Source organism: Typha latifolia, chromosome 3 (genome assembly GCF_019914945.1).
Source record: "Typha latifolia isolate L0001 chromosome 3, TyphaL0001v2, whole genome shotgun sequence".
In the NCBI taxonomy this organism is placed as follows: domain Eukaryota; kingdom Viridiplantae; phylum Streptophyta; class Magnoliopsida; order Poales; family Typhaceae; genus Typha; species Typha latifolia.
Genome location: NC_133088.1, coordinates 15,082,832 through 15,107,340, shown reverse-complemented (window position 1 = coordinate 15,107,340; position 24,509 = coordinate 15,082,832). Strand labels below are relative to the sequence as shown.

Genomic DNA, 24,509 nt, shown 5'->3' with positions numbered 1-24,509 from the left:
TAATCCAATATATCTCGCCAATTTTTGAGAGAATGATATATCTTTCTAATTTATCTAATTATAGCATAATAGAATGCTAAATAGTTTAGTATTTTATATACGACAGTGATGCTAATAATGTTAGTGAATCTTTTAATAGCCCATGAGATGGCAAGTGACACGTCTAAAAAAACAAGAGAGAGAGAGAGAGAGAGAGAGAGAGAGAGAGAGAGAGAGAGAGAGAGAGAGAGAGAGAGTCTACTTAGATATTAAGTTTGCAGGGTTGCACTATTCAAGCATTTAAGTTTCTTAAAAGATCTAGTTAAGTCAAAAACTCTATTATGATCTATAAATTATTACTATTCTTGAGATAAAATAAGTTGAACTAGGAGAGAGTTTTCCTACCACTCAGTTGACCTCTAGCAGCATACTATTCCTTAGTTGGAGATTATAATAACAAAAAAGAAAAGGAAAGAAAGAAGAGGCGGCCCAATCAAATGCTTCCATCTTAGTAGTTTGTATATGGTGTATAAATTACTCAAATGGTTAATTCGATGTTATGTATCAATAGTAAACTCATTTTTTTTATCGATTAAACAAACTCTAAACCGATACATTAGATAATTAACATCTTAAACGGATCCAATCTCCAACAAAAGTGTAGTGCTACACTTGATGGAGGGAAGTCGATTTAATTGGCAAAATTTGAAACTAAAAACCATCACGTGCCAGAGAAGGATGCGTGGAGTATATAAAATTGTCTAAAATGATGCTGTTTGGCTTTTGTATACATTGCCTTATCCAACACCAAGAGTAACGAGAAGGCCAACTCTTGTAACTACATCACTTCTTCTAGTAGTATAAGTGGAAGAAAGAAAAAGATTTTATGTTTTACATAATTAATTTGAAGATAAACTTTCATGGTTAGCTTGTATTATCCAACCTACTTAAAAGAGGTGGAGATACACGAGGCTCTTGCCATCTCATAGTAATGAAAGAGACTTTTCTTGCTTGGCAGAATTTATTATCAACCCTATTTTCTCTCAGTCCTGATCAGTGAGTTGAGTTTGGTTAGAATTTGGTTGAGAGCAGGGGCGGGGGGGGTTGAAATGGTGCCTTCAATTCAATCCAACCAAAGCAACCCCAGAAAGTCTTCAAATTTTATTTTTTATTTTATTTAAAAAAAAATGGACAGCAGGAGATGTATAATAAATAGAACAGGCTACAGAGTGTTTTGTACATCACGAGGGAGATGCAGATAAGATGATAAAACAGTACATACTAATAGACAAACACAAAAGGCTGTGAGTAGCTGAGCAAAGGGCAGAAGAGAAAAAGAGCATTTTACCGAGAACAATTTCCAACTGCAACCATTCTCACATTTTTTAGAAAAAAGAAACCCAACTACAAAATCACACTAGAATGCTCAATCTATTCTCTCTGCCATTCTAATCTACTGTTTAACATTTGTATATGCATGGATGTATTACAAATGATACCATAGCAAAAATCCCCCCTTCTTCTCTCTAAATTCTAGAGATAAATAAAAATGTTTCCACTGACCCTATAGCCTAATAAAAGAAGACTAATAAGCTACTGAAAGCTAAAGAGAAATAAAAGCTGACCACCTACCTAGAATTAGAGGAGGAATTATACAAGCAGGACGGGACTAAATTCGTCTCAGAAGGAGGCCACCGCCGGTGCGGTGGAAGCGAGGACTTCGGCGTCTTTCTGGCGGCGCATCTCGAGAACTTTGCGGTGGGAATTGGAGTGGACCTCGCTGATGAACGTTGGGCTACAGGCGGGCCGGTACTCCGGCAGTAGCCGGCCGGACTTGTACCGGACTCCGCAGGCGTTGCAAAGAGTTTTTGCCCCTTCTGGCCCTGCTCTCCACTGCGGCGTCTTCTGGACTCCGCAGTGGCTGCACCTCCTCTCGCCGGCGCCGGCGAGGGAGTTGGGTGGTGAAATTTTGGGTTTCCGGCCGCGCTTCTTGGGCTTTTGCTTCTTGGGGAGCGGTGGGCTGTCGTCAAAAAGCAAGCTTGGCTCGTACAGGAGGACGGATGAGGAAGAGGAGGAAGAAGAAGAGGTGACGGTGGAGTTAGAAGAGGAAGAGGAGGAAGAGGAGGAATAACCGGAGAGGGACCAAGAGGTTGCTCTGGTACGCTTGCTGCGCTTGGATTTCATGGGAACGAGAGCTTCGGTGGAGAGAGCGCAAATAGTTGCTTTTGTTGGGGATTTGGCTTCTTGGGTTCGTCCATGGCAAGGCTGCGGTGGTGGAGGTAGGTGGTAGCCTACGCTTGGAGGCTGCGGGAACTCCAAGAGGGTGTCGTCCATCATGAGAGATACCCATTCCAACTCCGCAGCATCTGGAACCTACGGTAACCCAAAGAGAAAAGAGCGCAACAAAGCGTTAAAAATTGCTCCTTTTTGTCGCAAAATAGTCCATATTACGAGAATAAGAGGCTTACCGGAAGGCCAATTTCATGAGGCGGAGACGGTTCAGGAGAGGAGGAGGAAGAAGAAGAGTTGGAGTTCTCTTCTTTCACTTCCTCCGTTTGCTTCTGTTCATGGTTTTCTTTGTCTTCTCCCTCCTCGGGCTCCGCGAATTCCCCGAGGTCAAGGAGGTAGTCGTCAAGGACGTCGTCCAAGGGGAACACCTCTCCTAAGAGGCTACCTCTTTCCACTGCCCAACTGATTTCGTCGGCGAGGATGAGACTTTGCTGCTGTTGGTGCGTCGACGCTTCTTGCCTTAAACTGCTCTTCAACGCCTCCATAGGTGCTGCTTCCTTCTCTCCCTGCAACCCCAACACAACGGAACACAACTCTCCTAAGTTTAAAACGCCACCAAAGAGAAGAAGAAGAAGATGGGAAGTAGATGAAAGAGGGCAAGATAAAAGAGAAAGATTCCATCTTTCCCTTTTAACTCTTCCCAAAGAAGAGATTTTTCTTGTTAACCTCCGTCTCTTTTACCTGTGAGGACTGATAACACGTCGTCGGCGAGGACTGGAGGAGGCAAAGTGGAAGAGAGGAAGGGGAAATGTTGGAGAATGGAAAGGAAGAGGAGATGTGCGTTTGGTGAGGCATTGAATGGCTGGCAAAGTCCGTGGGCGTAACAAATGCCCTGGTTCTCCCTATGCTATTACTACCCCCAATCTTTCCACTAATGAACAAAATATACTTTTACCAATTCTCACCCACTTCTTCTTTTTTTTTCAAAAAAAAGAAGAAGATAATAATAATTCACTGCTAATTGCTAAGATAATATATATTCTACCGCTCTCTTTAAATGATACAATCCCTTTGGGCCCAATGCCTGATATGGCGCAAGATATAAGGGGTCTCCTAGATAACTTTATTCCTTTCTTTAATTAAAAAATTTTGTGGGTATGATCTACCCTTCTATGATCTTACCATAACAATTTATAAAATATTTAAATCCTTCCCTCCAAATCTTTTTTTTTTTTTTAAAAGAAAAAAGAAAAGTTGAGGTTTCGACTTCCTTTTCTCATTTAATTAGAGGTTACGAAATGAATCGGAAACGCTTCCTGAAACCTCCATCTTCATTTCACCACTTTTCTTTCCGTTTTGAGCCGGTTTTCCGCCATTGCTAACCTAAACCTTTGCTTCACCAGTTAGTCTTAAAAGTCATAACAGGTAATTATATGATAATTTTACTTTCTTTTCCTTTCTCTTTATTTTGGATTGGCGCGTTACCGTTGGAATCGGAATTCTCTGGCCTTAAACCCGCAGACTCGGTCTTCAGAATCGTCAAAATTGACCCGGGTTTCCAAAGAATCGTCCAAGCCTTTTATCGCTGTCACGCGCTCCTTCGTTCCTCCCTTTCGTTCGTCCTTCCATACGTGCGAAACGACACGTACCGTCCGAACCGGGCCGCCTCGGTCGTCACGCCGATCCGAGTCAGCCGAAGCTTTTTTTGGCAGGCGGGGCCACGGATGCTATTTTGGAACCTCGCCGAGGGCATATCCGGAAAACGAGTTGCTTCTATCCGAGGGGTTTTACCCGGTAAAAGGCCAACGTGGCGGCCGGTCCGTGTCGCTTTCCGCTCTGGCGGCTGGACCAACACGTCATTCCGTTGACGTGGCCTCGCCTGATTGGTTGACGTTCGGCGAATTCCGATTTCGTTCGGGGTACCCGAAGCGGGGTTCGAAATTTAAACGTGAGTCGGGTCACCGTCGGTGGATGGGTGGGAATGTTCATTTATTTATTCTAGAATTTGTAACGTTGTACGGTGAGTGAACGCTTCCTTTGGAGGCAAACCAATTGAATGGCGGAATCTCCGGAGTTTGCGATGGGCAAAATTAGTTATACAAAAGAAAATTATAAATTTGAGAGTCTTTATCAATAGTTTCCGCATTTAGGTGCTAATAGTATTTCAATTGAAGGACCATTTAATTACCAACTTCTCACACTAATTTTTTTTTTCCTCTGCAATAAAAGTAAAACAGTCCTAATAATACCTCAAATTGATTGTGTATTAATGTAATATTTTTTTGACTGAAAAATTAGATAAAGGGCATTTAATATACATAGTTGAGCAAGATAAAGTGTTATAAAAATAAATAAATGACATATGTAAAAATGCATGATAGTTTAAGAAATTTAAATATAATTATCTCAAAAAAAACCTAATAATATTATTAACACGTATAAAGAGTTTATATATCAATAGCATTATGAGAAAAATCAAGTAATTTCGAGGACATATGGATTAATATAGTAAATTCAGATTATTATTGTAGCATATTGATTGAGTTCTACTATCTTGTATGAAAGGTAACGATTCAATTCAATTTTTTCTTGAATGTTAGCATTGATATTTTATGAATCTGGAGCGTGATTTTTATTTATGGTTTGAATACATTGTGGTCCATTCTTTTGGAGGATGAGGGGGAATTTTACAAACCGCACCCTATTTTTTTTTATCTATTTTGTGATTTATATTCTATGCTTTTTTCAGAGAAGGAAAAATAATGGTAAGGCTATTTTAATAATTTTATTAATATTAATTAGTCAAAATAATATCAGGATATTAAACGAGAATTATAGAAGAAAAATAGGATAGATTATAAAATCATTAAAGACAGAGTCTGAATCACAGAGTAAGTTAAATGGAGGGTATGATTTATAAAATATATTTTTTTAATGATGACCTAGTTATCTAATCTACCTCTCAATAAATGTCAAACTTATTATTAACTTACAACCATATATTTCTATTCTATTATATATAATATATATATAGTGAATTATCTTTTGGTGCACCCATCATAACATCGATGGGCCCAGAGGAGGGACAAAGAACACTATGAGTGAGGACATTGGTGGGGCCCTTTGTTGTTACTCAAAGTGAGTGCAATGTGGGTGATATTTGCATCGGATATCTATCAACATATTTATATAGTTAGAAGTTTTATCTTTAGAGTAAAGGAAGAGAATAGTAATTCACTGTTCAGCTGCAAGCCTGCAAGAGGCCAGAGAGAGGGTTGCAGGGTAGATTTATTTGTGCCTTTTGGGTAAAGAAAGTATCGTGATAACATGTATACACTTTGCCTCCAGAAGAAGTTTGGAACATTTTACATTTAGGTTATGTAGCATTTTGGCACCATTGGTTTAATTCTCCTTTACTGAGAGAGTTTTCTGAAAAGAAGGTAGGTTTTGAAGAGAACATCTTCTATTAGACCTTCTACCAAAAAGTCTCTACATTTGTCGTACATCCTATATCACTTGTAGCAATTTCCTGATTAATTTTGTGAGATAACCAGACTTCATATAGCACATGCAACATAGGAATTTTTTTTTTTTGTTGATAAAAATTGTTATTTAATATTGACCCGCTGCTAGATGAAACTAAGATAGATCTATATCCAATTCTATATGAATCATCCAACATCATAACAAAGAGCTCAGCTCACTAGTCAGTATACATATATACTTCAGATAGACTCATGCAAAAAAGAATATATATATATATATATATATATATATAATTTTAGACCACGACTACATATTAAGTCTTCGCTTAGTTCTCTGTTCTCTAGTACGGAAACTACGGAGAAGATGGCGTAAGGGAGGGAGAATGTGACAAGGACCGAGACGATCGGCCACGTGGACTTGGATTAGATTCCATGTGGTGTTACGAATCCAAAGCAAAGCGTCCGAAATGGGGGAGGGAAAGAGATTTCTACGGGTCGACGTGACAAATGGCGCTTCTCCCAGGAGAGAGAGAGAGAGAGAGAGAGACGAATCACGGATGTCTTCACGTGATTGACGGTGGAAATCAAATTTAAAATATGGATTTCAAATTGAGCAGTAGATTCCTTGTTACAAATCGATTGGGATTTTGCTGCAACAGGATAGGATAGAGAAACATTTCCAAGTCAAATAAAAACACAAATCAAGAAACCGGTACTCATGTTTGGTTTGAGGCTAATTCCGTACTTTATTAGTCTTATTTCTTAATTTTAATTTAAAATTTTAATTAATATATATATATATGAGGATTTTTTTTCCTACAATAGAATTAATTCTTTATCAATTAATTTAATGAAGATCTAACGGTTAAGATCTTTAAGGGTATAATAAGAATGAAAGTTATTATCAGTTCAACAGGTAATTTTTTTTAGATATATAATCTTGCACATTATTTTTTAACAATTATATTTATCTTAATATTTTATTAAGTAAAAGACATATATATCATTAACTGAGAGTAATGTATATATATCAAAATAAATGTATTGATGTCTTTTATAATTAACTTAATAAAAATTTAATTACATTTTATCTTTTTGATTATTTTTTATTATTTACATATATCTCCCATTAGTTTAAGATTGTTAAATTTTAATAGATATAAATAGAGAATTATATTTAAATTGAAGTTTATCTCAAAATAATCAAATTTAAATTATTTAATATTAAATGATATCTCTTATAATTAAGGCATAATTATATTTAAGAGATAAATCTTAACGGAAGAAGAAAAAAAACGTATAGAGCGCTTCTTCCGTACCATAAAGTTAATTGTTTATCAATCACTTTGATAAAGATCTGATGGTTAAGATCTTTAAGGGTATAACAAGAAAATTGAAAAGTTAGGCAAACGTAATTAATCTTCTTAACTAATATGCTATTTTTCTTACGTAATGTGGTTTTGGACCGGTACCGGGTATGAAAACTGACTATTAGAACCATTGGATTATGATTATAATTTTTAAAGGTGCATTAAAGTATTTGCTTATACATATATATATATATATATATATATATATATAAGTTATTGAACCAAGTTAAAAGTGTTTGAAATAGTTTAGAAAATGAGAGCAATTGAGAGTGAGGTCAACCAATACCAAAAAGGGTGAAACAAAAATTGAGAAGGATATGAAAAAGGAAAGAATGATGAGAGGGTTTGCGGGATGGTGTGCTAGAACTCACATTATGTTGGAAAATAGTCGGTTGCACACAATCAAGAAGGAAGAAATAAAAAGAGAAATCTAGTATGGGAACGGAAGACCTCTCCTATCCTCCAGGCCAAAGGGGCTAATTGAGAGGGAGGAGGTCGGTGACAACAACGTCAAAGAAGACTCTCAATAGAAGATAGAGAAAGAGAAACCCGATGACTTATAATTAATCAAGTAGAAGAGTCTAATGAGATAAAATATGAGTGTAACAATCATTTTACTTGTAACCATCATGGAGTATTCTCACATAATATATTTTTATTTCTCTAAAATGAAAAATAATAAAGGAATAGTATCTAGTAGTTATAATACATATCTCATACTATAATATAAACCAGCAACATGGTATATACTTATAAACTAAAGCTGATAGGGACCAATGTCACATGCAAACACCTCGCCTCCCACATGGTCATCTTTGTCTTTTGAATTTGGAAGTCCACCACTCCCCTACTCTACTAATGACTAATGCCTGGTGGAGATGGGTGATGGGCAGAATTGGAAGCGGAAGTGGAAGTGGAAGTGGAGGTGGAAGTGGAGGGTATTTTGGTCTCGTCAGCTTCCAACCTAAAAGCTATTTAACTTTAGTTTGTCCACCTTTTATCTACTTGCCCCTCTTCTTGCTTGCAAGGCTTAACTACTTAGCTGGGATGGAGCTGTCTTCACTAACCTCAGGCATCATCCTCCTCCTCCTGGACCTCCTCCTTCTCAAACATCACCCTCACAGTCTTGTGCTTCTACGTGCGTTGCAGTTGGAGTTAGATTAATTGAGTGGGGTACTAAGAGTTGCATCACTAACATGGGTTCCACTCTCATTCTATACTTTATCTCATCCGATTTTAGTATTTTGCGTTTAAGAAAATGTCTACTTTTATAAACTGTTTACAAAATATATTTGCTTGTGGTGAGAGGCCTACTATATAATTTCAATAGTTTTACCGATTTGAATTAAAAAAAATTGTTATAACTTCAGAAACTGAAGCCATCATACAATGATCCCAAAATATGAGGACTAATCATGCATATTTTCTTAGAGTTTGCATATTCCTTTTATCTTATTGACCATGATGTCTAGGTCAACTTTGGAAAATACAGGGCAAACGAAGAAGAGGGGTAACGTCTACTCTGTAATCATATTCTAATCACACTAAGTTTAAGGTGATGTAGCTAGTAATTTCCATTAGTGATCCAATATTAGATGTGGTCAATGGAAAGTGATCTACATGTATAAATATCACTGCATGCGAGCCAAGTCCAAAGGCATGCCTTCCTCCGGGTGAAGACAAATTGAGGAGCATTGTTATTCTTATCCACTTATAAGTATTATAATCTGAAGATTAGAGTGGATATAGTCTTCAACCCTCGTCCCTCGGCCTAGTGGAAGATAATAATTAGTGGCATGCTCGATTGTTCCACAAAGTTTCTAATGTTGCCAAGAAGAGACCTACTCCCCATGTGGCATGACATTTAATTTTAGGCTTATATTTTCACCAAGTAAGCAAGACAAAACATGCATTAGTAGCAGCACGAACCCAAAAGATGCTAAGAAAAAAAGTTTTGACTCTCCATTAAAAGATCGATCCATGTGGAGGTTCAAGATGGATGATGAGTCGGGGTGAAAACGGGTTGGATTAACTCGGACCCGAGGTGAAAATAGGTCAGATTAACTCCGACCCAATTTAGACTGAGTTCAGATACAAAATTTCTATCCCATCTGAATACAGATTTAAATACAGGTAGAATTATAAAAAGAAAATACGGATACGAATCGAATATAATTTTTCGGAACGAATATCGAATATTCTTTATCTGCATATTTTTAAAATAATTTATAATTTATTTATTTAAATAATAAATATTAATATTGTTACTAATGATGTGTTCGACATTATTTGTAAACAATGATTTTGCTAATATATAAGAAATTTTCTTAAAATTTTTAATATTTTTGTGTTAATTGTCTATAAATAAAAAGTCATAATTAGTCTAAAATTTAATTCGATTCTCTATCAAAAAATTATGTGTATCTATTTTCACTCGGAACTCTAATTGGGATGTAAGTGGGTAAACTTGGACTATAGTTATAAGGTCGAAATCCAAGGAGATCGAAAGGAATTTTTGTACAAGTGGATTGTAAGTGGGTAAACTTGGACTATAGTTAGTTATAAGGTCCAAAGGCAGGGAGTAGCCGGCCTACCAATACCATCAAAGTTTATTTTGGGTATAAATATTTGCCTAATTAGACAGCAGGAATCAAATTGTCAGTCAAAGACGAGTTGTCCTTGGAATGCTTTCTGTAGCAAAATAAAAAGTGTCGGCATGATGATGAGAAGTCATGTAACAATGCAGAAATTTTTCCAAGACTGTGTACAACTTTGGAGGTCGAATCTTTCAAGCAGCATTCATTCAGCATGAGATTCTCTGTGGAAAGTTTAAGTTGACCCTCGGAAAGCCACATATAATTTTTTCTCTTATAGACAGATAATTTATTAAAATTCGATTTATACAAGCTCGATACACAAAAGATTGGTAAAAAGAAATATTAGTCTAAACCTTTTACAAGCTCTAACACTTGAACACAAAATAAGAGTCTAAAAGTCTGATGAAAAAACATCAGCTCTTCTGTTGGTTAGGAGCACACACGTATCAAAGAAGGCATTTAACAAGAGAAAAAAAATCACCCCAAAGTCTGGAGAGGATATGGTTTGCAAGAGAGAGAGACGAAAATTTCTATACTACACTACGCAAGAGAGGAGAGAAAGAGGAGAGAGTGCACTGCTGAAGGTAGGAAGAGAAATAGTAAAAATGGGAAGGCTCTACAGTCTACCCTCACACTGGGAAAGCATATTTGTGAATATATATATTGTAGAGAAGTATATTTGATCTGAAAAGCTTGGAAATTGAGGCTGAAAATATAATTAAACATATATGTTTTACCGTTTCTGAGCCTAAATAATGGGCTGAAGCCCGTAACTGTTACAACTTTTAAATTGGGCCTTTTGGGCCCAATTATGCTCTGCCAAATTTTGGAGTATTTAACTGCATGTGATGCACACACTGAAACTTTCCCATAACCTTTTCCTAACATCCAGAATTTTCATCATCTATCACTTATTGCATCGATGATTGCATGCTTCAATTGATTAAAGCAAGATACCAGCATCAACATTTATTCCAAATCATTCCTGACTGAGCTTGAGTGCTTATAAGTATTGTTTTATATTTAATACTATATTTTAATTATTATTCTTTCTAGCTAAGCATGGAGCTTATGTCCAAGACAATCCCCCATCTTCTCAGTCTCTATCTATGTGATAAACTAAAATAATTCCTAATAAGCTGCTAAAGCATAGCAAACGAAGTATAGAAATAGGGATGATATGGTAGCTCATTAGCAAATCATTTGCGCTAAAAATCTTTAATTTTCAAGAGCCCAGTCATATTTTATTGTCCAAAACTTGAAAAAAAGAGCTTGCGCATGCGAGTTTATGAGTATCGGACAAGAAAACGTCATTTCCTTTCAAGTCCGAACTTTAAACCAAGGCATACCGTCAACCAACCTCGACCTTTCCGCGCGTCTCTCGTTTTTTTTTTTTTTCCTTCCTTCTGCTCTTCTTAGAGGTTACCCTTCATCTCTCTCTCTTCCATGGCCATCTCCACTCTTAGCCCAACACAGCGCTACGCCGCGGGGGCCCTCCTCGCCCTCGCGCTCCGCCAAGCCCAGATCCACCAAACCCGTCCTCTCGGCTTCGAAGAAGGCGACGAATTCCAATCCCAAGACCATCGCAGCTGCGCCAGCGCTGGTAGCGCCAGCACTTCCTACGGCAGCGATGGTGGCGGCGATTCCTCGTTCCTTTGGACGCATGAATCCCATGGCCTTCTCCGCCCCGTCTTTAGGTTTCTAATTTTTTATTTCTTGTCTTTATTTTATCGTATAACCCGATCATTTTGTGATCCGTTAATCTTTGAGAGATTTGTTGGTTTGCGTTTTCCAGGTTCTTCGAGATTGATCCGAAGGCGTGGCCGGGGTTGGAGGAGACCGCGGCATCGTTGGAAGCCAAGCATCATGTCGGGGCTGTATGGGTTCTTTCCCTTTCTTGGTTTATTTCGTAAAATTGTTGAATCTAAGTGTAATGTTGTCGTTCTCGACGGGTAGATTTGAATTAGGGTATGCTGGGATTTACATAGCCTTTTTTCTGTTGCGGTGTTGGATCACTTGATACATCTGACCAGTAGCATGGTGATAATTTAGGGTATAAAGAAAGTAGATGGAATCTAGTAAGTATTTACCATAATTCATCACATATAGGGGGTTTACATATGTCAATTTTCTGATAAATAGATTCATTTACCTTTTATGATACTGTAATTCAGTTATCTAACTTGGTTTTGCATATAGCTAGAAGGAGTGTTCTGGATTTTATAGTGAGTTCATGCTGCTTAAGTGATAAACGAACGACTTAACACTAGAAAAGTCTTTTGATAAATGAACTCTTGACATGTAAATTAATATGGTCCTTAATTTCTGGATTTATTGTTGCTAGATGTAACCACCGGACTAATCATGGTGTGCATTCTGTTGACAGTTGGTGTCATGCAAAATGGCAGATGCTTATTGCTACTCATTAGCACTATCTGTCACTTGTTTAAAGGTTATCTCCTGTGGTGTGTGTCTCCTGAAATATGTTTTTCTTTGTGCAAGTCGAATTTACCACTTTTGTGTTGCAAGATGCTGGGAAACAGTATGATTGGACATCTACAATTTGTATGAATCGATTAATCTACTACTGATGTTCAACATGACTCAAAATTAGTTGCCTGAGATACTCAATTACAGAAATCATTCACATATCACTCGCTATCTTTTGTTGGAGATATGAATCTTAAGATATTCAAGTGTTGGGAAGTCCTGTTGCTTCTCTCATTTTATCAAATGTACTCCAAAGGGGGCTACCTTTGGCAGGCATGAACAAAGCATATTCAATTCATTGTGGAAAGGCTATAGATCTCAAATGTATTTCTCTCATTATCTACACTTCATCGTGTTATTAACATATAGGCACAGACAGGGTAAGCTGAGAAACTTCTTCTCCACTGCAGCTTCTGTCTTTTGTTTTTCCTTTTTTTCTTTGTTTTGCATATTGTAATATGTAATGGATTGAATGATTCTTTTCATCTTATCTTTTTCCAACTGCAATGGTGACTTTCTGTTATTTTCCTCAAATATCAGTTTCTAAGATTAATCTTTGAAGAAGATGATGAAAGTTCGTCAGAAAGATCTGACCAGGAACTTGCTCTGACAAAAGCAGTTGATGCAATGGAAATGAGCTTGGAAGCTGGTGTTGATTCAGTTGGAACAGCTAAGGAGGAAGATCATGATAAAGTTAACGAATCCCATGAGAATGATAGCTCCAATATAATGAATAGAAGTTCTGAAGTGATGTTAGGAACATCTGAAACTTTGGAGGCAGCAAATCTTGATGTATTATTTAGAAAGGAGGATTCAAGTGATCGGGTCGATAGAGTGCATGTCGAAAAGTTGGTTTTAGAGGAATCTCCAGTCAGTTATCAACGGAAAGTGGCATTGTTGTATGAACTTTTATCTTCTTGTGTGGCTGATACACCTCAAGACAACAAGAAGGCATCTCGATTTAGGAAGGGCTATGATGCTCGACATCGTGTTGCCTTGCGGTTGTTGGCGACATGGCTTGACGTGAAATGGATCAAAATGGTTTGTCTATCCAAACTTTATTTTAGTTTGCAAGCTCTTTCTTCCTTTATTTGACAATCTCATCAATTAAGGATATATTTTGAATCTAAACTATTTGGAATTTTCTTCCTCGTTGTTTGGAATATACGACACCTTGGGATACATTAGACTATTTTTGTTTCTTTTGGTATGTCATGTCTCTTTACATCATGAGTTTTTTTCCCTTAGGGCATATCTCTTTAGTGTATTTGGATTTTTCTGCAGGATATGTATTGCTAGGGTATTGGCTTTTCCCAACCATGTGTGCTCAACTAAAGTATAACTTCCAAGGCTGTATGACCTAAAGATAAAGTATTTAGTGAAGCTTCTCAATATTACTTTTTTTTATATCTTATGAACTGTAACATGACCAGGATATAAGTCCATATAAGTACGTAAGAAAGGTTTTCTGAGTGATACTTCAACTCCCTGTTAATTATATTGTGACCCTGTAGGAAGCTATTGAGATAATAGTTGCTTGCACTGCAATGGCTGCAGCAAAAGTGGAAGAACAATCAAAAGAGAATGAGTCAGTGGAAAGCAAATGGTCCAGATGGAAGCGTGGGGGCATAATTGGTGCAGCTGCATTGACAGGAGGAACCTTGTTGGCCATCACTGGAGGTGTGGCACTTCAGATTTAGGGAATAGTGAGATTTTTTGCCTTAGTATTCAGTGAATATTTGAGATATTTCATTCTTTTGTAACAGGTTTAGCTGCTCCAGCAATTGCTGCAGGGTTTAGTGCTTTAGCTCCAACATTAGGGACACTTATCCCTGTTATTGGAGCTAGCGGATTTGCTGCCATGGCTACTGCTGCAGGATCTGTTGCTGGTTCTGTGGCTGTTGCTGCATCATTTGGGGGTGAATGTTCAACTTTCCCTTATTTCCTAGAAATTCATCCTTCATATGGAGATATATTACAAAAGTAAAAACTTAGCCTTTATAATTTGTTTTGTGTAATGCTATGATATTTTTTCATTGTTGAACTTTTAAGGCCTCTTATATACTCTAGGTAGATGGACCAATTCATAGTTGCTTCAGGTAGATGGTACAATTTCAATGGTAGAATCTTGAAGCTGCTCAAGAGTCAGGCGTGAAAAAGAAAAACTGAAAACAGTTAACTGTATCCACTAGCTTCTTTCAAATTGTGATACTATTGATGCAGGAGAATCGACTAAATCATTGTACACCACAGTGGTGCAGATTGGTGAAATTATCTTTCTCCTCTCCCTAGAAATCATTATCTGCATTTATGATATTTTCATTCATAATGTGTCCTATGCGCAAGCATTTTGTATTAGATTTATTGTTATTCAAAGTTAAGGTTGTCCATAATGAATCTAGTTGTTCTCAGTTGTTGGGTTTATAAATAGTTGGATACTTAGATGACAAAATAATTGATTCTTGACTTTGTGATTGAATTTATTTTGAACTCGATGCTTTTTTCTGTTGCTAGAGGTTCTCACTTCTTAGCTTGTCACTATTTGTCGGATAGTAATGCAACCTCTGAAGGGGGGGGGGGGGGGCGGGAATTGTGTATAGTTTAGACTTCCTTTATGAAGAAGGATGTAGCTTATGGAAATGCCATCATATGTTACATGTGGATTGCTTAATTTGAGAAATTATTTTCCCTGATTAGGACATTCATAATCACTAGTTACTTATGTGAGTCATTGCACTAAAGAGTTACATATTGATGCATATTGACTTATTGTACATTGTAGTCATTTGATATTTTCGAATCAGTTCACTCACTTTTGGAAATACAGCTGCTGGAGCTGGACTCACAGGTAGCAAAATGGCTAGGAGAATTGGAAGTATCAAAGAATTTGAATTTAAACCTATTGGTGAAAACCATAATCAGGGTGTGAGTTGCTTGCCTCTTGAAATTCAATCATTTGGGCTTTTTTGGCGCTAACACTGGCTGAGTCGAGTGCCTGGCTTCCTTATGATAAAAATGCAGCTTTATTATCTTAAGAGTCAACATTTTGTATTCAGTATATTTATGTAATTTTTAGTGAATGTTTTCATTTTCAGCGTCTGGCAGTTTCTATCTTGGTTTCTGGTTTTGTTTTTGAGGAGGAAGATTTTGTGAGGCCTTGGGAAGGATGGAAAGACAACTTGGAGAGGTAAATCACATTCTCTTGCTGTGTTATGCATGGTTTGGCAAAAAAAAAGACAGGTTTTTTATTTTTATGTGTTGCCCTCTACTTTTTGTTGCCTCTCTGTCATGTTAAAATTGTATTCTAAGCTGGAAATTGGAATCTTCCTGATACACCTTGCTGGAGTCTATTCTTATTGTACTAGTTTTTTATTTTAGAAAAAAAAAAGATTTATGTATATCGCGTTCGAATGCGGGAGGGGGCGCGTTCGAATGCGTACAGGTGTTCACATCGACAGAGAACGCAAATTGTGTGTTTGGCTGCGTTCGAACGCCCGCTTGCGAATGCCTGTATACGTTCACATCAACAGAGAACACAATTTGTGCGTTCGAATGCGGTGGACCCCGTTCGAACACGATCGGCGAGAATCCACTATTTCTAGGGTTAATAATTGCCATTTTTTGCTTGTTTGGTTAGTCTCTGAAGGTGTGGATGGCAACAAAAAATATTATGATGAATGAATATTGATTTTATCTCCTTTCTATCATCTTTATCCTAATCTCTCTTTCCCTTCCTTCAAGCCCTAGCCGTTCGCTATCTCGACATCGGTGTTCTTCTAACCTCCCTTGTCTCTCGAGTCCTCCCTCCTTTTTGGGATCTCGGCCACTTCTCCCTCTTCATCCTTATCCCCTAAACTCCACAAACTATCCACCTTTATCTCCATTATCATCCCTAACCTTATTATCACCTCCACCCGTCACCACCACCTTCACCCCCACTCTTACGTATTTTCGTCCCAGTTGTAGTCCGAATCTACGAAGGGTATAAATACCAAAAATATAGATTAGGAAGTTACGGATCGACCACCTCTGGTTTCGTAATTTTCCGACTACGGTAGAATATCTGGTGAATATTTTTCTTCGGCTGCGCGGGCTGATTTCCTGCAACCGATCCAGATATTGAAGAGGATGTTCTGTTCCTATCAGGGTGATAATGGAGATGAGGGTGGATGGTTTGTGAAGTTTAGGGGAGAAGGATGAAGGGGGAGAAGTGGCCGAGATTCCAAGGAGAAGGGAGGACTCGACAGACAAGGGAGGTTAGAAGAACACCAACGTCGAGATGACGCATGGCTAGGGCTTGAAGGAAGGGAAAGGGAGATTAGGGTAAAGAGGATAGAAAAGAGATAAAAATCAATATTCATTCATCATAATGTTTTTGGTTGCCATCCATACCTTAAGAGACTAACCAAACAAATAAAAAATAACAATTATTAACCCTAGAAACAGTGGATTCTCGCCGATCGCGTTCGAACGCACAAATTGCGTTTTCTGTCGATGTGGACGTATGCAGACATTCGCACGCGGACGTTCAAACGCACAATTTGCATTTTCTATTGATGTGAATGCCTGCAGGCGTTCGCAAGGGCGTTCGAACGTGCCCATCCCTCATTCGAACGCGACATACAGAAATCTTATTTTTTCTGAAATAAATAACTAGTACAATAAGAATAGACTCCATCAAGGTTTATCACTTTCACATATATGATATGATATCTATTATACTTATCAACTTATCCTGTTTAGATTTATTACACGATTGAGGTGGGGTACTTTTGAAATATTAAGGCCTTGATTCATCCTTTTGCAAATAATGATTGCACTCTAATTATGATGATCGATACCATTTGATGCCTAGATACCAAAGTTCTATTTTCCTAAGTGTTCTTTACAAGGCATCATAACAGAAATAAAATTAGACTGCAATAATCATAAAGCATAATAAAGTATATTATATAATTAGACTGCAACAATCATAAAGCATAATAAAGTATATTATAGGGCTGTTTAGTCAAGAAATTAAATGTTTGATCTTAATCCAGATAGTAAGATCTTTGGATAAAAAATTTAAAGATCTCTGGATAAAAAATTTAACTAGTTTGGATTTGAAGTAGGACAACTTCTCGATACATATTTGAGAAGAACAAGTAGAAAAAAGTAACAAAAACTGGGGAATCCACCAACAAACATTCAATATGTGAAAACTCTCAAAATATTCATTAACCAATAAATGAGCCTTTATATTCGTTAACTCAATATGTGAATCCACCAACGTTGGGATCCACTAACAAGCCTTTATATAGGCAAAGTAACGCAAAAGACAAAAATACGAAAATAACCCTATAATAAGGCTAGTTAAAACCTTCGTTAAGTCATAGGGCCACGGGTGCAGCCTTCTTGTGCCTACGAGAATTAAAATGACGAATGATGGTGTCCACACCAACTCTCCCGGGGTGGAAGAAACTCGACTTAGTCGAGTGGGTGTGTGAATGATTCTGATAGCACTCCAAGATGTTAGGGTCAAGCTGTTGTAACTCTTCGCGAGTGATCCACGTGACCACGTATAATTAGACTCTGGTTGACCTTGCCACCGAATTAGAAAATGGTGAAACCCTCATGCAGTAGATGTTATTTGATCATTTAAAATAACGTATTTCTTTTCTTATAGTATGGATGAAAAATAAGAAGTGGTACCTGGTATATCAAGTATGTCTGGAATAGTAGCGGATGTAGCATATGGTTCAGTGAGGATGTTCATAAGCGGTTGGTAAGCCACTAAATTCTCAATATTAAAAGTACAACTAATGCCGTAATCAGAGGAATATTAATGAAATAAGTATTAGTCTCTACACGTTTCAGAACTTGTAAAGGTCCTGCACTAGAGCATGCAACTTTCGAACAGCTCTTGGAGGGAATCGTTCGGGTCTGACACAAATCATATTATGATCTCCAACATTAAACTTCTTGGCACGCTTGTGCAAGTTGGCATATATTTTATACTAAAAATTACTTGTCTTAATTCGCTAAGTGATCTCCTGATGCAAAGAATAAACATGATGTGCAAATGCTTCGGTAGACTCAGAGACTAGCATGAGATGACATAGGCAATAGATCTAAAAGTTTGCGTGTTTTAAAACCATGAACAAATTCAAATGGACTCATGCCTATAGACATATTGATGGAGTTATTATATGCAAATTGGGCTATAGGAAAAATGACATTCCAGTTTCTGTTATGGTTACCCACGAGACATCGCAAAAGATTTCCAAGACTAAGCTTACTGACTGTCGATTTGGGGATGATAGGCTGTAGAGAACTTTAATTTTGTGCTGATCATGTGCCATAAAGCAAGGATTCGAGTTTCGGCCGATCCCGAGTGGGATCGGCCGAAACGGATCGGGATCGGCTATAGCCGATCCCGATCCAGGCCGAAACCACTCGGTTTCGGCACTGCAGCGGCCGCTATGCGGCCACTTGCGGTAGGCCGCTACTCGCAGCGGCAGCGGCTGCAGCGGGGGTGACAACTACTGGCTGCAAGTCGGCGCCAGCTAGAGAGAGAGAGAGAGAGAGAGGAAGGGAGAGTGAGGGAGAGAAAAGGAGAGAGAGAGGGAAAAAGCAAGAGAGAGTGAGAGAGAGAAAATGAAAGAGAGAGTGAGGGAGAAGGAAAGATAAAAAAAAAGGGTATGAGAGAGAGGAAAAAAGGAAGAGAGAGTGAGAGAGGAAAAGAGCAAGAGAGAGTGAGAGAGAGAGAAAATGGAAGAGAGAGTGAGGGAGAAGGAAAGATTAAAAAAAAGGGTATGAGAGAGAGGAAAAAAGGAAGAGAGAGTGAGGGAGAAGGAAAGATTAAAAAAAAGTTGAGAAAGAGAGAGAAAAAAGATAAAAAAAAAGAATGTGGGAGAAAATAGATACTTTAGACTAACAATTAGAGGGATAGAAAAGAAGAGAGGGAGAAAAAGAGATTTTTACTTTTTAGGCTTTATATGTGAGTAATTATTATTTCTTATTTTGTATAATTTTTTCTAAATTTTTAGAAATTTCTCTAATATTTTTAATAATATTTAGAATTTTATTTAATTAAAATAGTCCGATCTGATACAGGCGGCTGATACGGCCGATACAGCCGATACGTATCGTTTTTTCGGACGGCCGATCCCGATCCCGATACTGATTTTTGGAACCTTGCCATAAAGTTTTCTAAAAATAGCTCATAAAGCAAACATCTTGGTCGGATATAATAGTTTTTTAAAGACTATTTAACTTGACTATATAGGCAAAATACAATTTTGCCACATGTGAAGCATCAGAGGTCTTGGCACAAGAAATAAAATGAACCATCTTAAAGAAGCGATTCACGACCATAAAGATTAAATCACATTTTTCAAAGGTGCGAGGTAATCCAAGGACAAAATCCATACTTACGTTCTGGCACGGGTGATCAGGCACAGGTAACAGGGCGTAAAGGCTAGTGTTTTGTTTTCTGTGCTTTGTTAATTGACAGGTCCTACATTGACCAATTAATTTTGCTACGTCACACTTAAGACTTGGCTAGTAGAATTAACGCTCAACTTTTTCGATAATCTTATCACGTTTAGACCTGACATGCCATCACTATGGATCTCCCAAACTAGGAAGTCACAAACGGATGTACGGGGAACACAGAGCTTGTTAACCTTAAACAAGTAACCGTTCTGGAGGGAGTAATTGTCCAAAGCTATGTTCGGGTCAATCAGCAAAGTGAGAATAATTTCTCCACAGTTCATACAAGACTTATAGTCTTCCTCATTTTGTCAAAGCCAGTGACTTTAATGCTTATGACAGATAGAAGTCTAACCTATTTGCTAAGCGCATCAGTTGTTTTATTCTCAACCCTAGCTCTATGTTTGAGTACAAAAGTGTACTCCTGTAAGAGCTCGATCCAACGAGCATGTATCAAATTTAGTTTTGTCTGAGAATTTAGGAATCGAAAAGATTCGTGGTCGAAATAAAGGACAGATTCATGTAGGAATAAGTAATGACGCCAATAACGCAGAGATTGAATAACCGCATAAAATTTCTTATTATAAGTTGAATACTTTTGTTTAGTCTCATTTAATTTCTCGCTGAAATAGACAACAGGATGATATTCCTGGCTAAGAACACCCTAATCCTAATGTCTGAGGCATCACATTCCACCTCAAAGGCTTTAGAAAGATCAAGAAGACGCAATCAATTAAGCGTCAATAAAAGGTAGCGAGAATCATGAATGTTTCGTGGTTTCGACCAATCAATGATTGCCTTAATATTTTCAAGGTTGGCGCAAACTCCTTCAAATGTAACCATAAACTCTAAGAAGATTTTATTCACAAGAAAGGAACACTTCTTCCTATTGCCATAGAGTTGAGCAATACGAAGCGTAAAACAGACTTGACGCAAATAGTCCAAATAAAACTCTTTCGACTGACTATAAATCAAAATGTTATCAAAGTACTTGTGTCAAGGTTTTTCTTGAGAACATTTAAAATGGTGTGTAAATCATGTCGAATAATATGGATTTTCAATAAAAGTTTCTCTTTTTTAGTATTGAGGAATTTTTTTACTAGAAAGAATTAAGATCTCAATATTATCAAAGACATCATAGCTCAAGTCTCTCTCTCTCTCTCTCTCTCTCTCTCTCTCTCATCTCATAATGTATATGTATGTACCTCTATGATTATTCATTAACTAGTGAATAATCTGGTTGCAACCTTTCTTTCAAATATTGTTTATCAGGGCAAGCTTATAACACCCATATGGTGCAAAAGAATTGAAGCCATAAACTAAAATTGAAATCGTGCAAATATGATTTATGCAATGTCTCCATATATAAGGAAGAAGAGAAAAGTTTCAACTGTGTTCATATATTGCAATGACTTTTTAGCGTTCCCAAGACTTTAACTACGTTGCAACCTGTAGTTGAATCACATGATGGGACATTTTGTTTATGTGAGTTACACTGTTGCTTCATGACTAGAATCTTGAGTTTAAAGTTTAAACACACATATTCAAGCGCTCAAGTGTTCTGGATAAGTAATTATCAAATAAATGGTTTTTCAGTAGGAAAGTTTTCCTGTTGATAGCTGGGAGCTCTTCAAGCATGATGACAGGATGGTCGTCAACTTGATGATCTGTGATACAACTTTGTATAGGGCTCAACCTAGTTGGTAATAGGATATAAAGTAATTTATGAGCAGGTAATTTCCCCCAGCTCCCAGTGTTCACCTTTCTTGAATGGAATGTTAATGACCAATTTTATTAACTGATGGCATTATATACTTGTCTTTGCTATTCTGCTCGTTTTAGTTGCTTTATGGTAGGTCTCTCATTGCATCTCATTGAAAATGTCAGGTATATTCTTCAATGGGAGTCCAAGATCTTGATTGCAGTGAGCACTGCAATACAGGATTGGCTTACATCGAGTAATTTTCTGGATATATATTTACTCTTATGACATCTGGTACTAAAGCTCCTTTCTTCTGATAAGTGGTTAATGCTGTAGGACTTACAATGGAGTTAATGAAGCGAGGTGCCATGATGACTGTGTTACATGGTCTTATTTCTGCACTAGCATGGCCTGCGACATTACTTGCTGCTACAGATTTCATAGATAGCAAATGGTCAATTGCTATTGATAGGTGCATTTGCAAACTCATTGGAAACTTTAAATGTTTGTTTGTTTCGTACATGCTATTGAAGGATGACTTGCTCGATTTATGCAACTAGTCATCTAAATTTTTCTGCTTGGGACAGAATTAATGCTCTTGAGCATGGCGTTTTGAACATGATTTAGATATGTCCATATTGCAACTGATTACAGTGTGCTTAGATGTCTTTCTTATTTAACAGTTCCTGGGGTGGTATTGTCTTGATTCTTTAATGTCCATTTATGCAGTCTGTCTCCCTTCCTCCTTTTTCCATGTTCTTGCCTCACAGATAAATGCATTTGATTGTTTGACTGCATTTTGGCATACCTATCTCTTCATATAATAATTCATACAACTATCCCCTATAAGAACCTTTTATGTCAGCCTTTTCACTAAACCTTAATTGGTTTTTTCCAGGTCTGATAAAGCAGGAAAGCTCCTTGCTGAAGTGTTGCTGAAGGGATTGCAAGGAAACAGGTATATCTTAGGATAGTCTTTGCTTCATACTTCATATAGCTGCATACTGTTTGAAATGAAATATTGAATTTCTTTTTTACTGGTTTTTTTTTTTCAGGCCGGTGACGCTTGTTGGTTTCTCGTTAGGAGCACGGGTTATATTCAAATGTCTAGAAGAGTTAGCGGAATCCGGAGATAATGGTACTTTTATGCTCATTCAGGGCTCCCATTTAAGTTTCTTGTTGCTATCAGCTGACTTGTTTACTCCATTGGGTAGAGGGACTCATAGAGAGGGTTGTGCTCCTCGGTGCACCAGTCTCAGTCAAAGGTGAGCAATGGGAGGCTGCCAGAAAGGTATGATGTGGTTGTCGCTCAATGATTTATTTCTGAATCTTTTTTCTTATTTTTTTTATCTATAATATTATTTCAAATTGAGGGTGCTATTTCTCACTTAGTGTAATGGTAAGGCTTACTTCTTACATCCAAGGGGTCATGAGTTCAAGTCTTGGAAACAATTTCAAAACGAGGATAAAGCTGCGCACATCTTTCCTTAGATCTTGTGTAAGCAGGAGCCTAGTGCAGTAGGACACTCATTTTCTTTTATCTTATTTCTGGTTACATCCCCTCATATCTTGCGTAAGAAGGAGCCAAGCTTTTCTATGTCCAGAAAGGTCCTTTGAGGTTGCTTTTTCTAATATTAAGTTTGTAGAAAAGCCTAATTTAAAAGAAGTGTGACTATTGAGGTTAGAAGCGAAAAGCCAACCTCTCGATCACATAGATAGATCTATTCAGTGTTCTAAGAGCCGGTTCAGGCAGCTATATATGCCTGCATTGACTGCATCCTCTTAGGGCCTTTTGCCACATTCAACCGCATAACAAGTACATTAGCAAGACACTCTGTTTCCAGACATTGTAGATTAATAGCTAGCTAAGTATGAATTACTTATAATTTGATGGCAAAGTGCTGAAGAAACTATTTATTGTTCTAGTTTTGACTCTTCACTTTTCATAATTAGAAGATATGTTCTTTCATGAAACCATGAGTTCATTGGAAACTACCCAGGAACTCTGTTGTCAATGAACTTAAGCTGGAAGCTTCCCCTTTTTTGAACTTTTTTTCCCTTCTTGATGCTTTTTTTTTTGTTTTCATTTTCTTATTTATTACATCCTCTTTCATCTACTCAGTCCATGACAAAAAGGCAATTATCGCTAACTCTGCCTTTGGCTTTATACCATATCTAAAGAGTTTTAATGTATTTAAAATGGTCCACATATGTTCCTGCATGTCTCAATGTGGGATGATGCCAAATTGTGCTATCGTAACTTGCTTTTTTCTTCTTCAGTAGCATGTTTTTCTATTAATATGTTGATGCTGTGTCAATTGACATGCCCTGCTTTCTTCATCACAGATGGTTGCTGGGAGATTTGTGAATTTATATTCCACAAATGACTGGATACTTGGTGTTACTTTTCGTGCAAGGTATACTTGGTTTTCTTAAATGTTTTATAATTTTTGTACTTCTATATACTTACAGATCTTGTCCCATTCAGCCTGCTTACACAAGGTCTGGCTGGCATTCAAGCTGTTGATGTTCCGGGAATCGAAAATGTCAGTACCTGCATAACCACATTTTAGTTACTTGATCTTATTACAATGCAGTTTGAAGATTAATGGTTCGCATTTTTCTGTTCATAGGTTGATGTTACTGACCTCGTAGAAGGTCACTCCTCATACCTGTCGGCCACCCAACAAATTCTTGAAAAACTTGAACTTGATACTTATTATCCTGTTTTCTCTCATGTCCAAATGAGAAAAAGCTGACAATATCATGTACAGGAAATAATCTACAAGGATAAGCAATATATGTTGTCGTGTGCCTCGAATAGGTAAAGGCAGCTCTTTCATGTAGGGTTCAGATCCGCATATCTATCAGTTGAAGATGCCTTAAATTTGATATGATGTTATGCGAATATATTCACTGATGCTGCGGTTCCGAATAATGTAAATATCCAAGCTGCTTCTCATATCTTGAAGTTCTATTTGAGTGGATTCTTGTTTTAACAGCAGGCTCGCAGCTAGTTCATTCTGGAGAATGGGATGGAATTTTTTTTTGATTTTGAATAGCCATTGATTTCCTAACAACCAATCTTGTTAGCCCATGTTAGATGCATTTTGCTTTCTTTCCTGTTTTTTTTAAGAACTTTTTATTTATTTATTTTTGAGAAAAAATGTGGATTTCACTTTTA

The 24,509-nt window shown here is 37.3% G+C and overlaps 2 protein-coding genes across 2 annotated transcripts; one reads left to right on the top strand and one right to left on the bottom strand.

Moving 5' to 3' along the window:
* Positions 1–1,305: 1,305 nt before the first annotated feature.
* On the bottom strand, positions 1,306–3,281 carry LOC140783242 (GATA transcription factor 5-like). The gene is made up of 3 exons (XM_073130045.1): positions 2,950–3,281; positions 2,448–2,774; positions 1,306–2,352 (listed from the first exon to the last, which is right to left on the bottom strand). Exons 1-3 carry the CDS (start codon positions 3,061–3,063, stop codon positions 1,660–1,662), a joined length of 1,134 nt encoding a protein of 377 aa, XP_072986146.1. The 5' UTR covers positions 3,064–3,281; the 3' UTR covers positions 1,306–1,659.
* A 7,719-nt stretch (positions 3,282–11,000) lies between these two features.
* On the top strand, positions 11,001–24,324 carry LOC140785282 (uncharacterized). The gene is made up of 15 exons (XM_073133095.1): positions 11,001–11,357; positions 11,456–11,537; positions 12,691–13,191; positions 13,665–13,830; positions 13,917–14,069; positions 14,978–15,075; positions 15,246–15,337; positions 21,511–21,581; positions 21,662–21,797; positions 22,224–22,283; positions 22,381–22,463; positions 22,540–22,616; positions 23,672–23,742; positions 23,814–23,871; positions 23,959–24,324. The coding sequence occupies exons 1-15, from the start codon at positions 11,107–11,109 to the stop codon at positions 24,082–24,084; spliced, it is 2,025 nt and encodes a 674-aa protein (XP_072989196.1). The 5' UTR covers positions 11,001–11,106; the 3' UTR covers positions 24,085–24,324.
* The last annotated feature ends 185 nt before the right edge of the window (positions 24,325–24,509 follow it).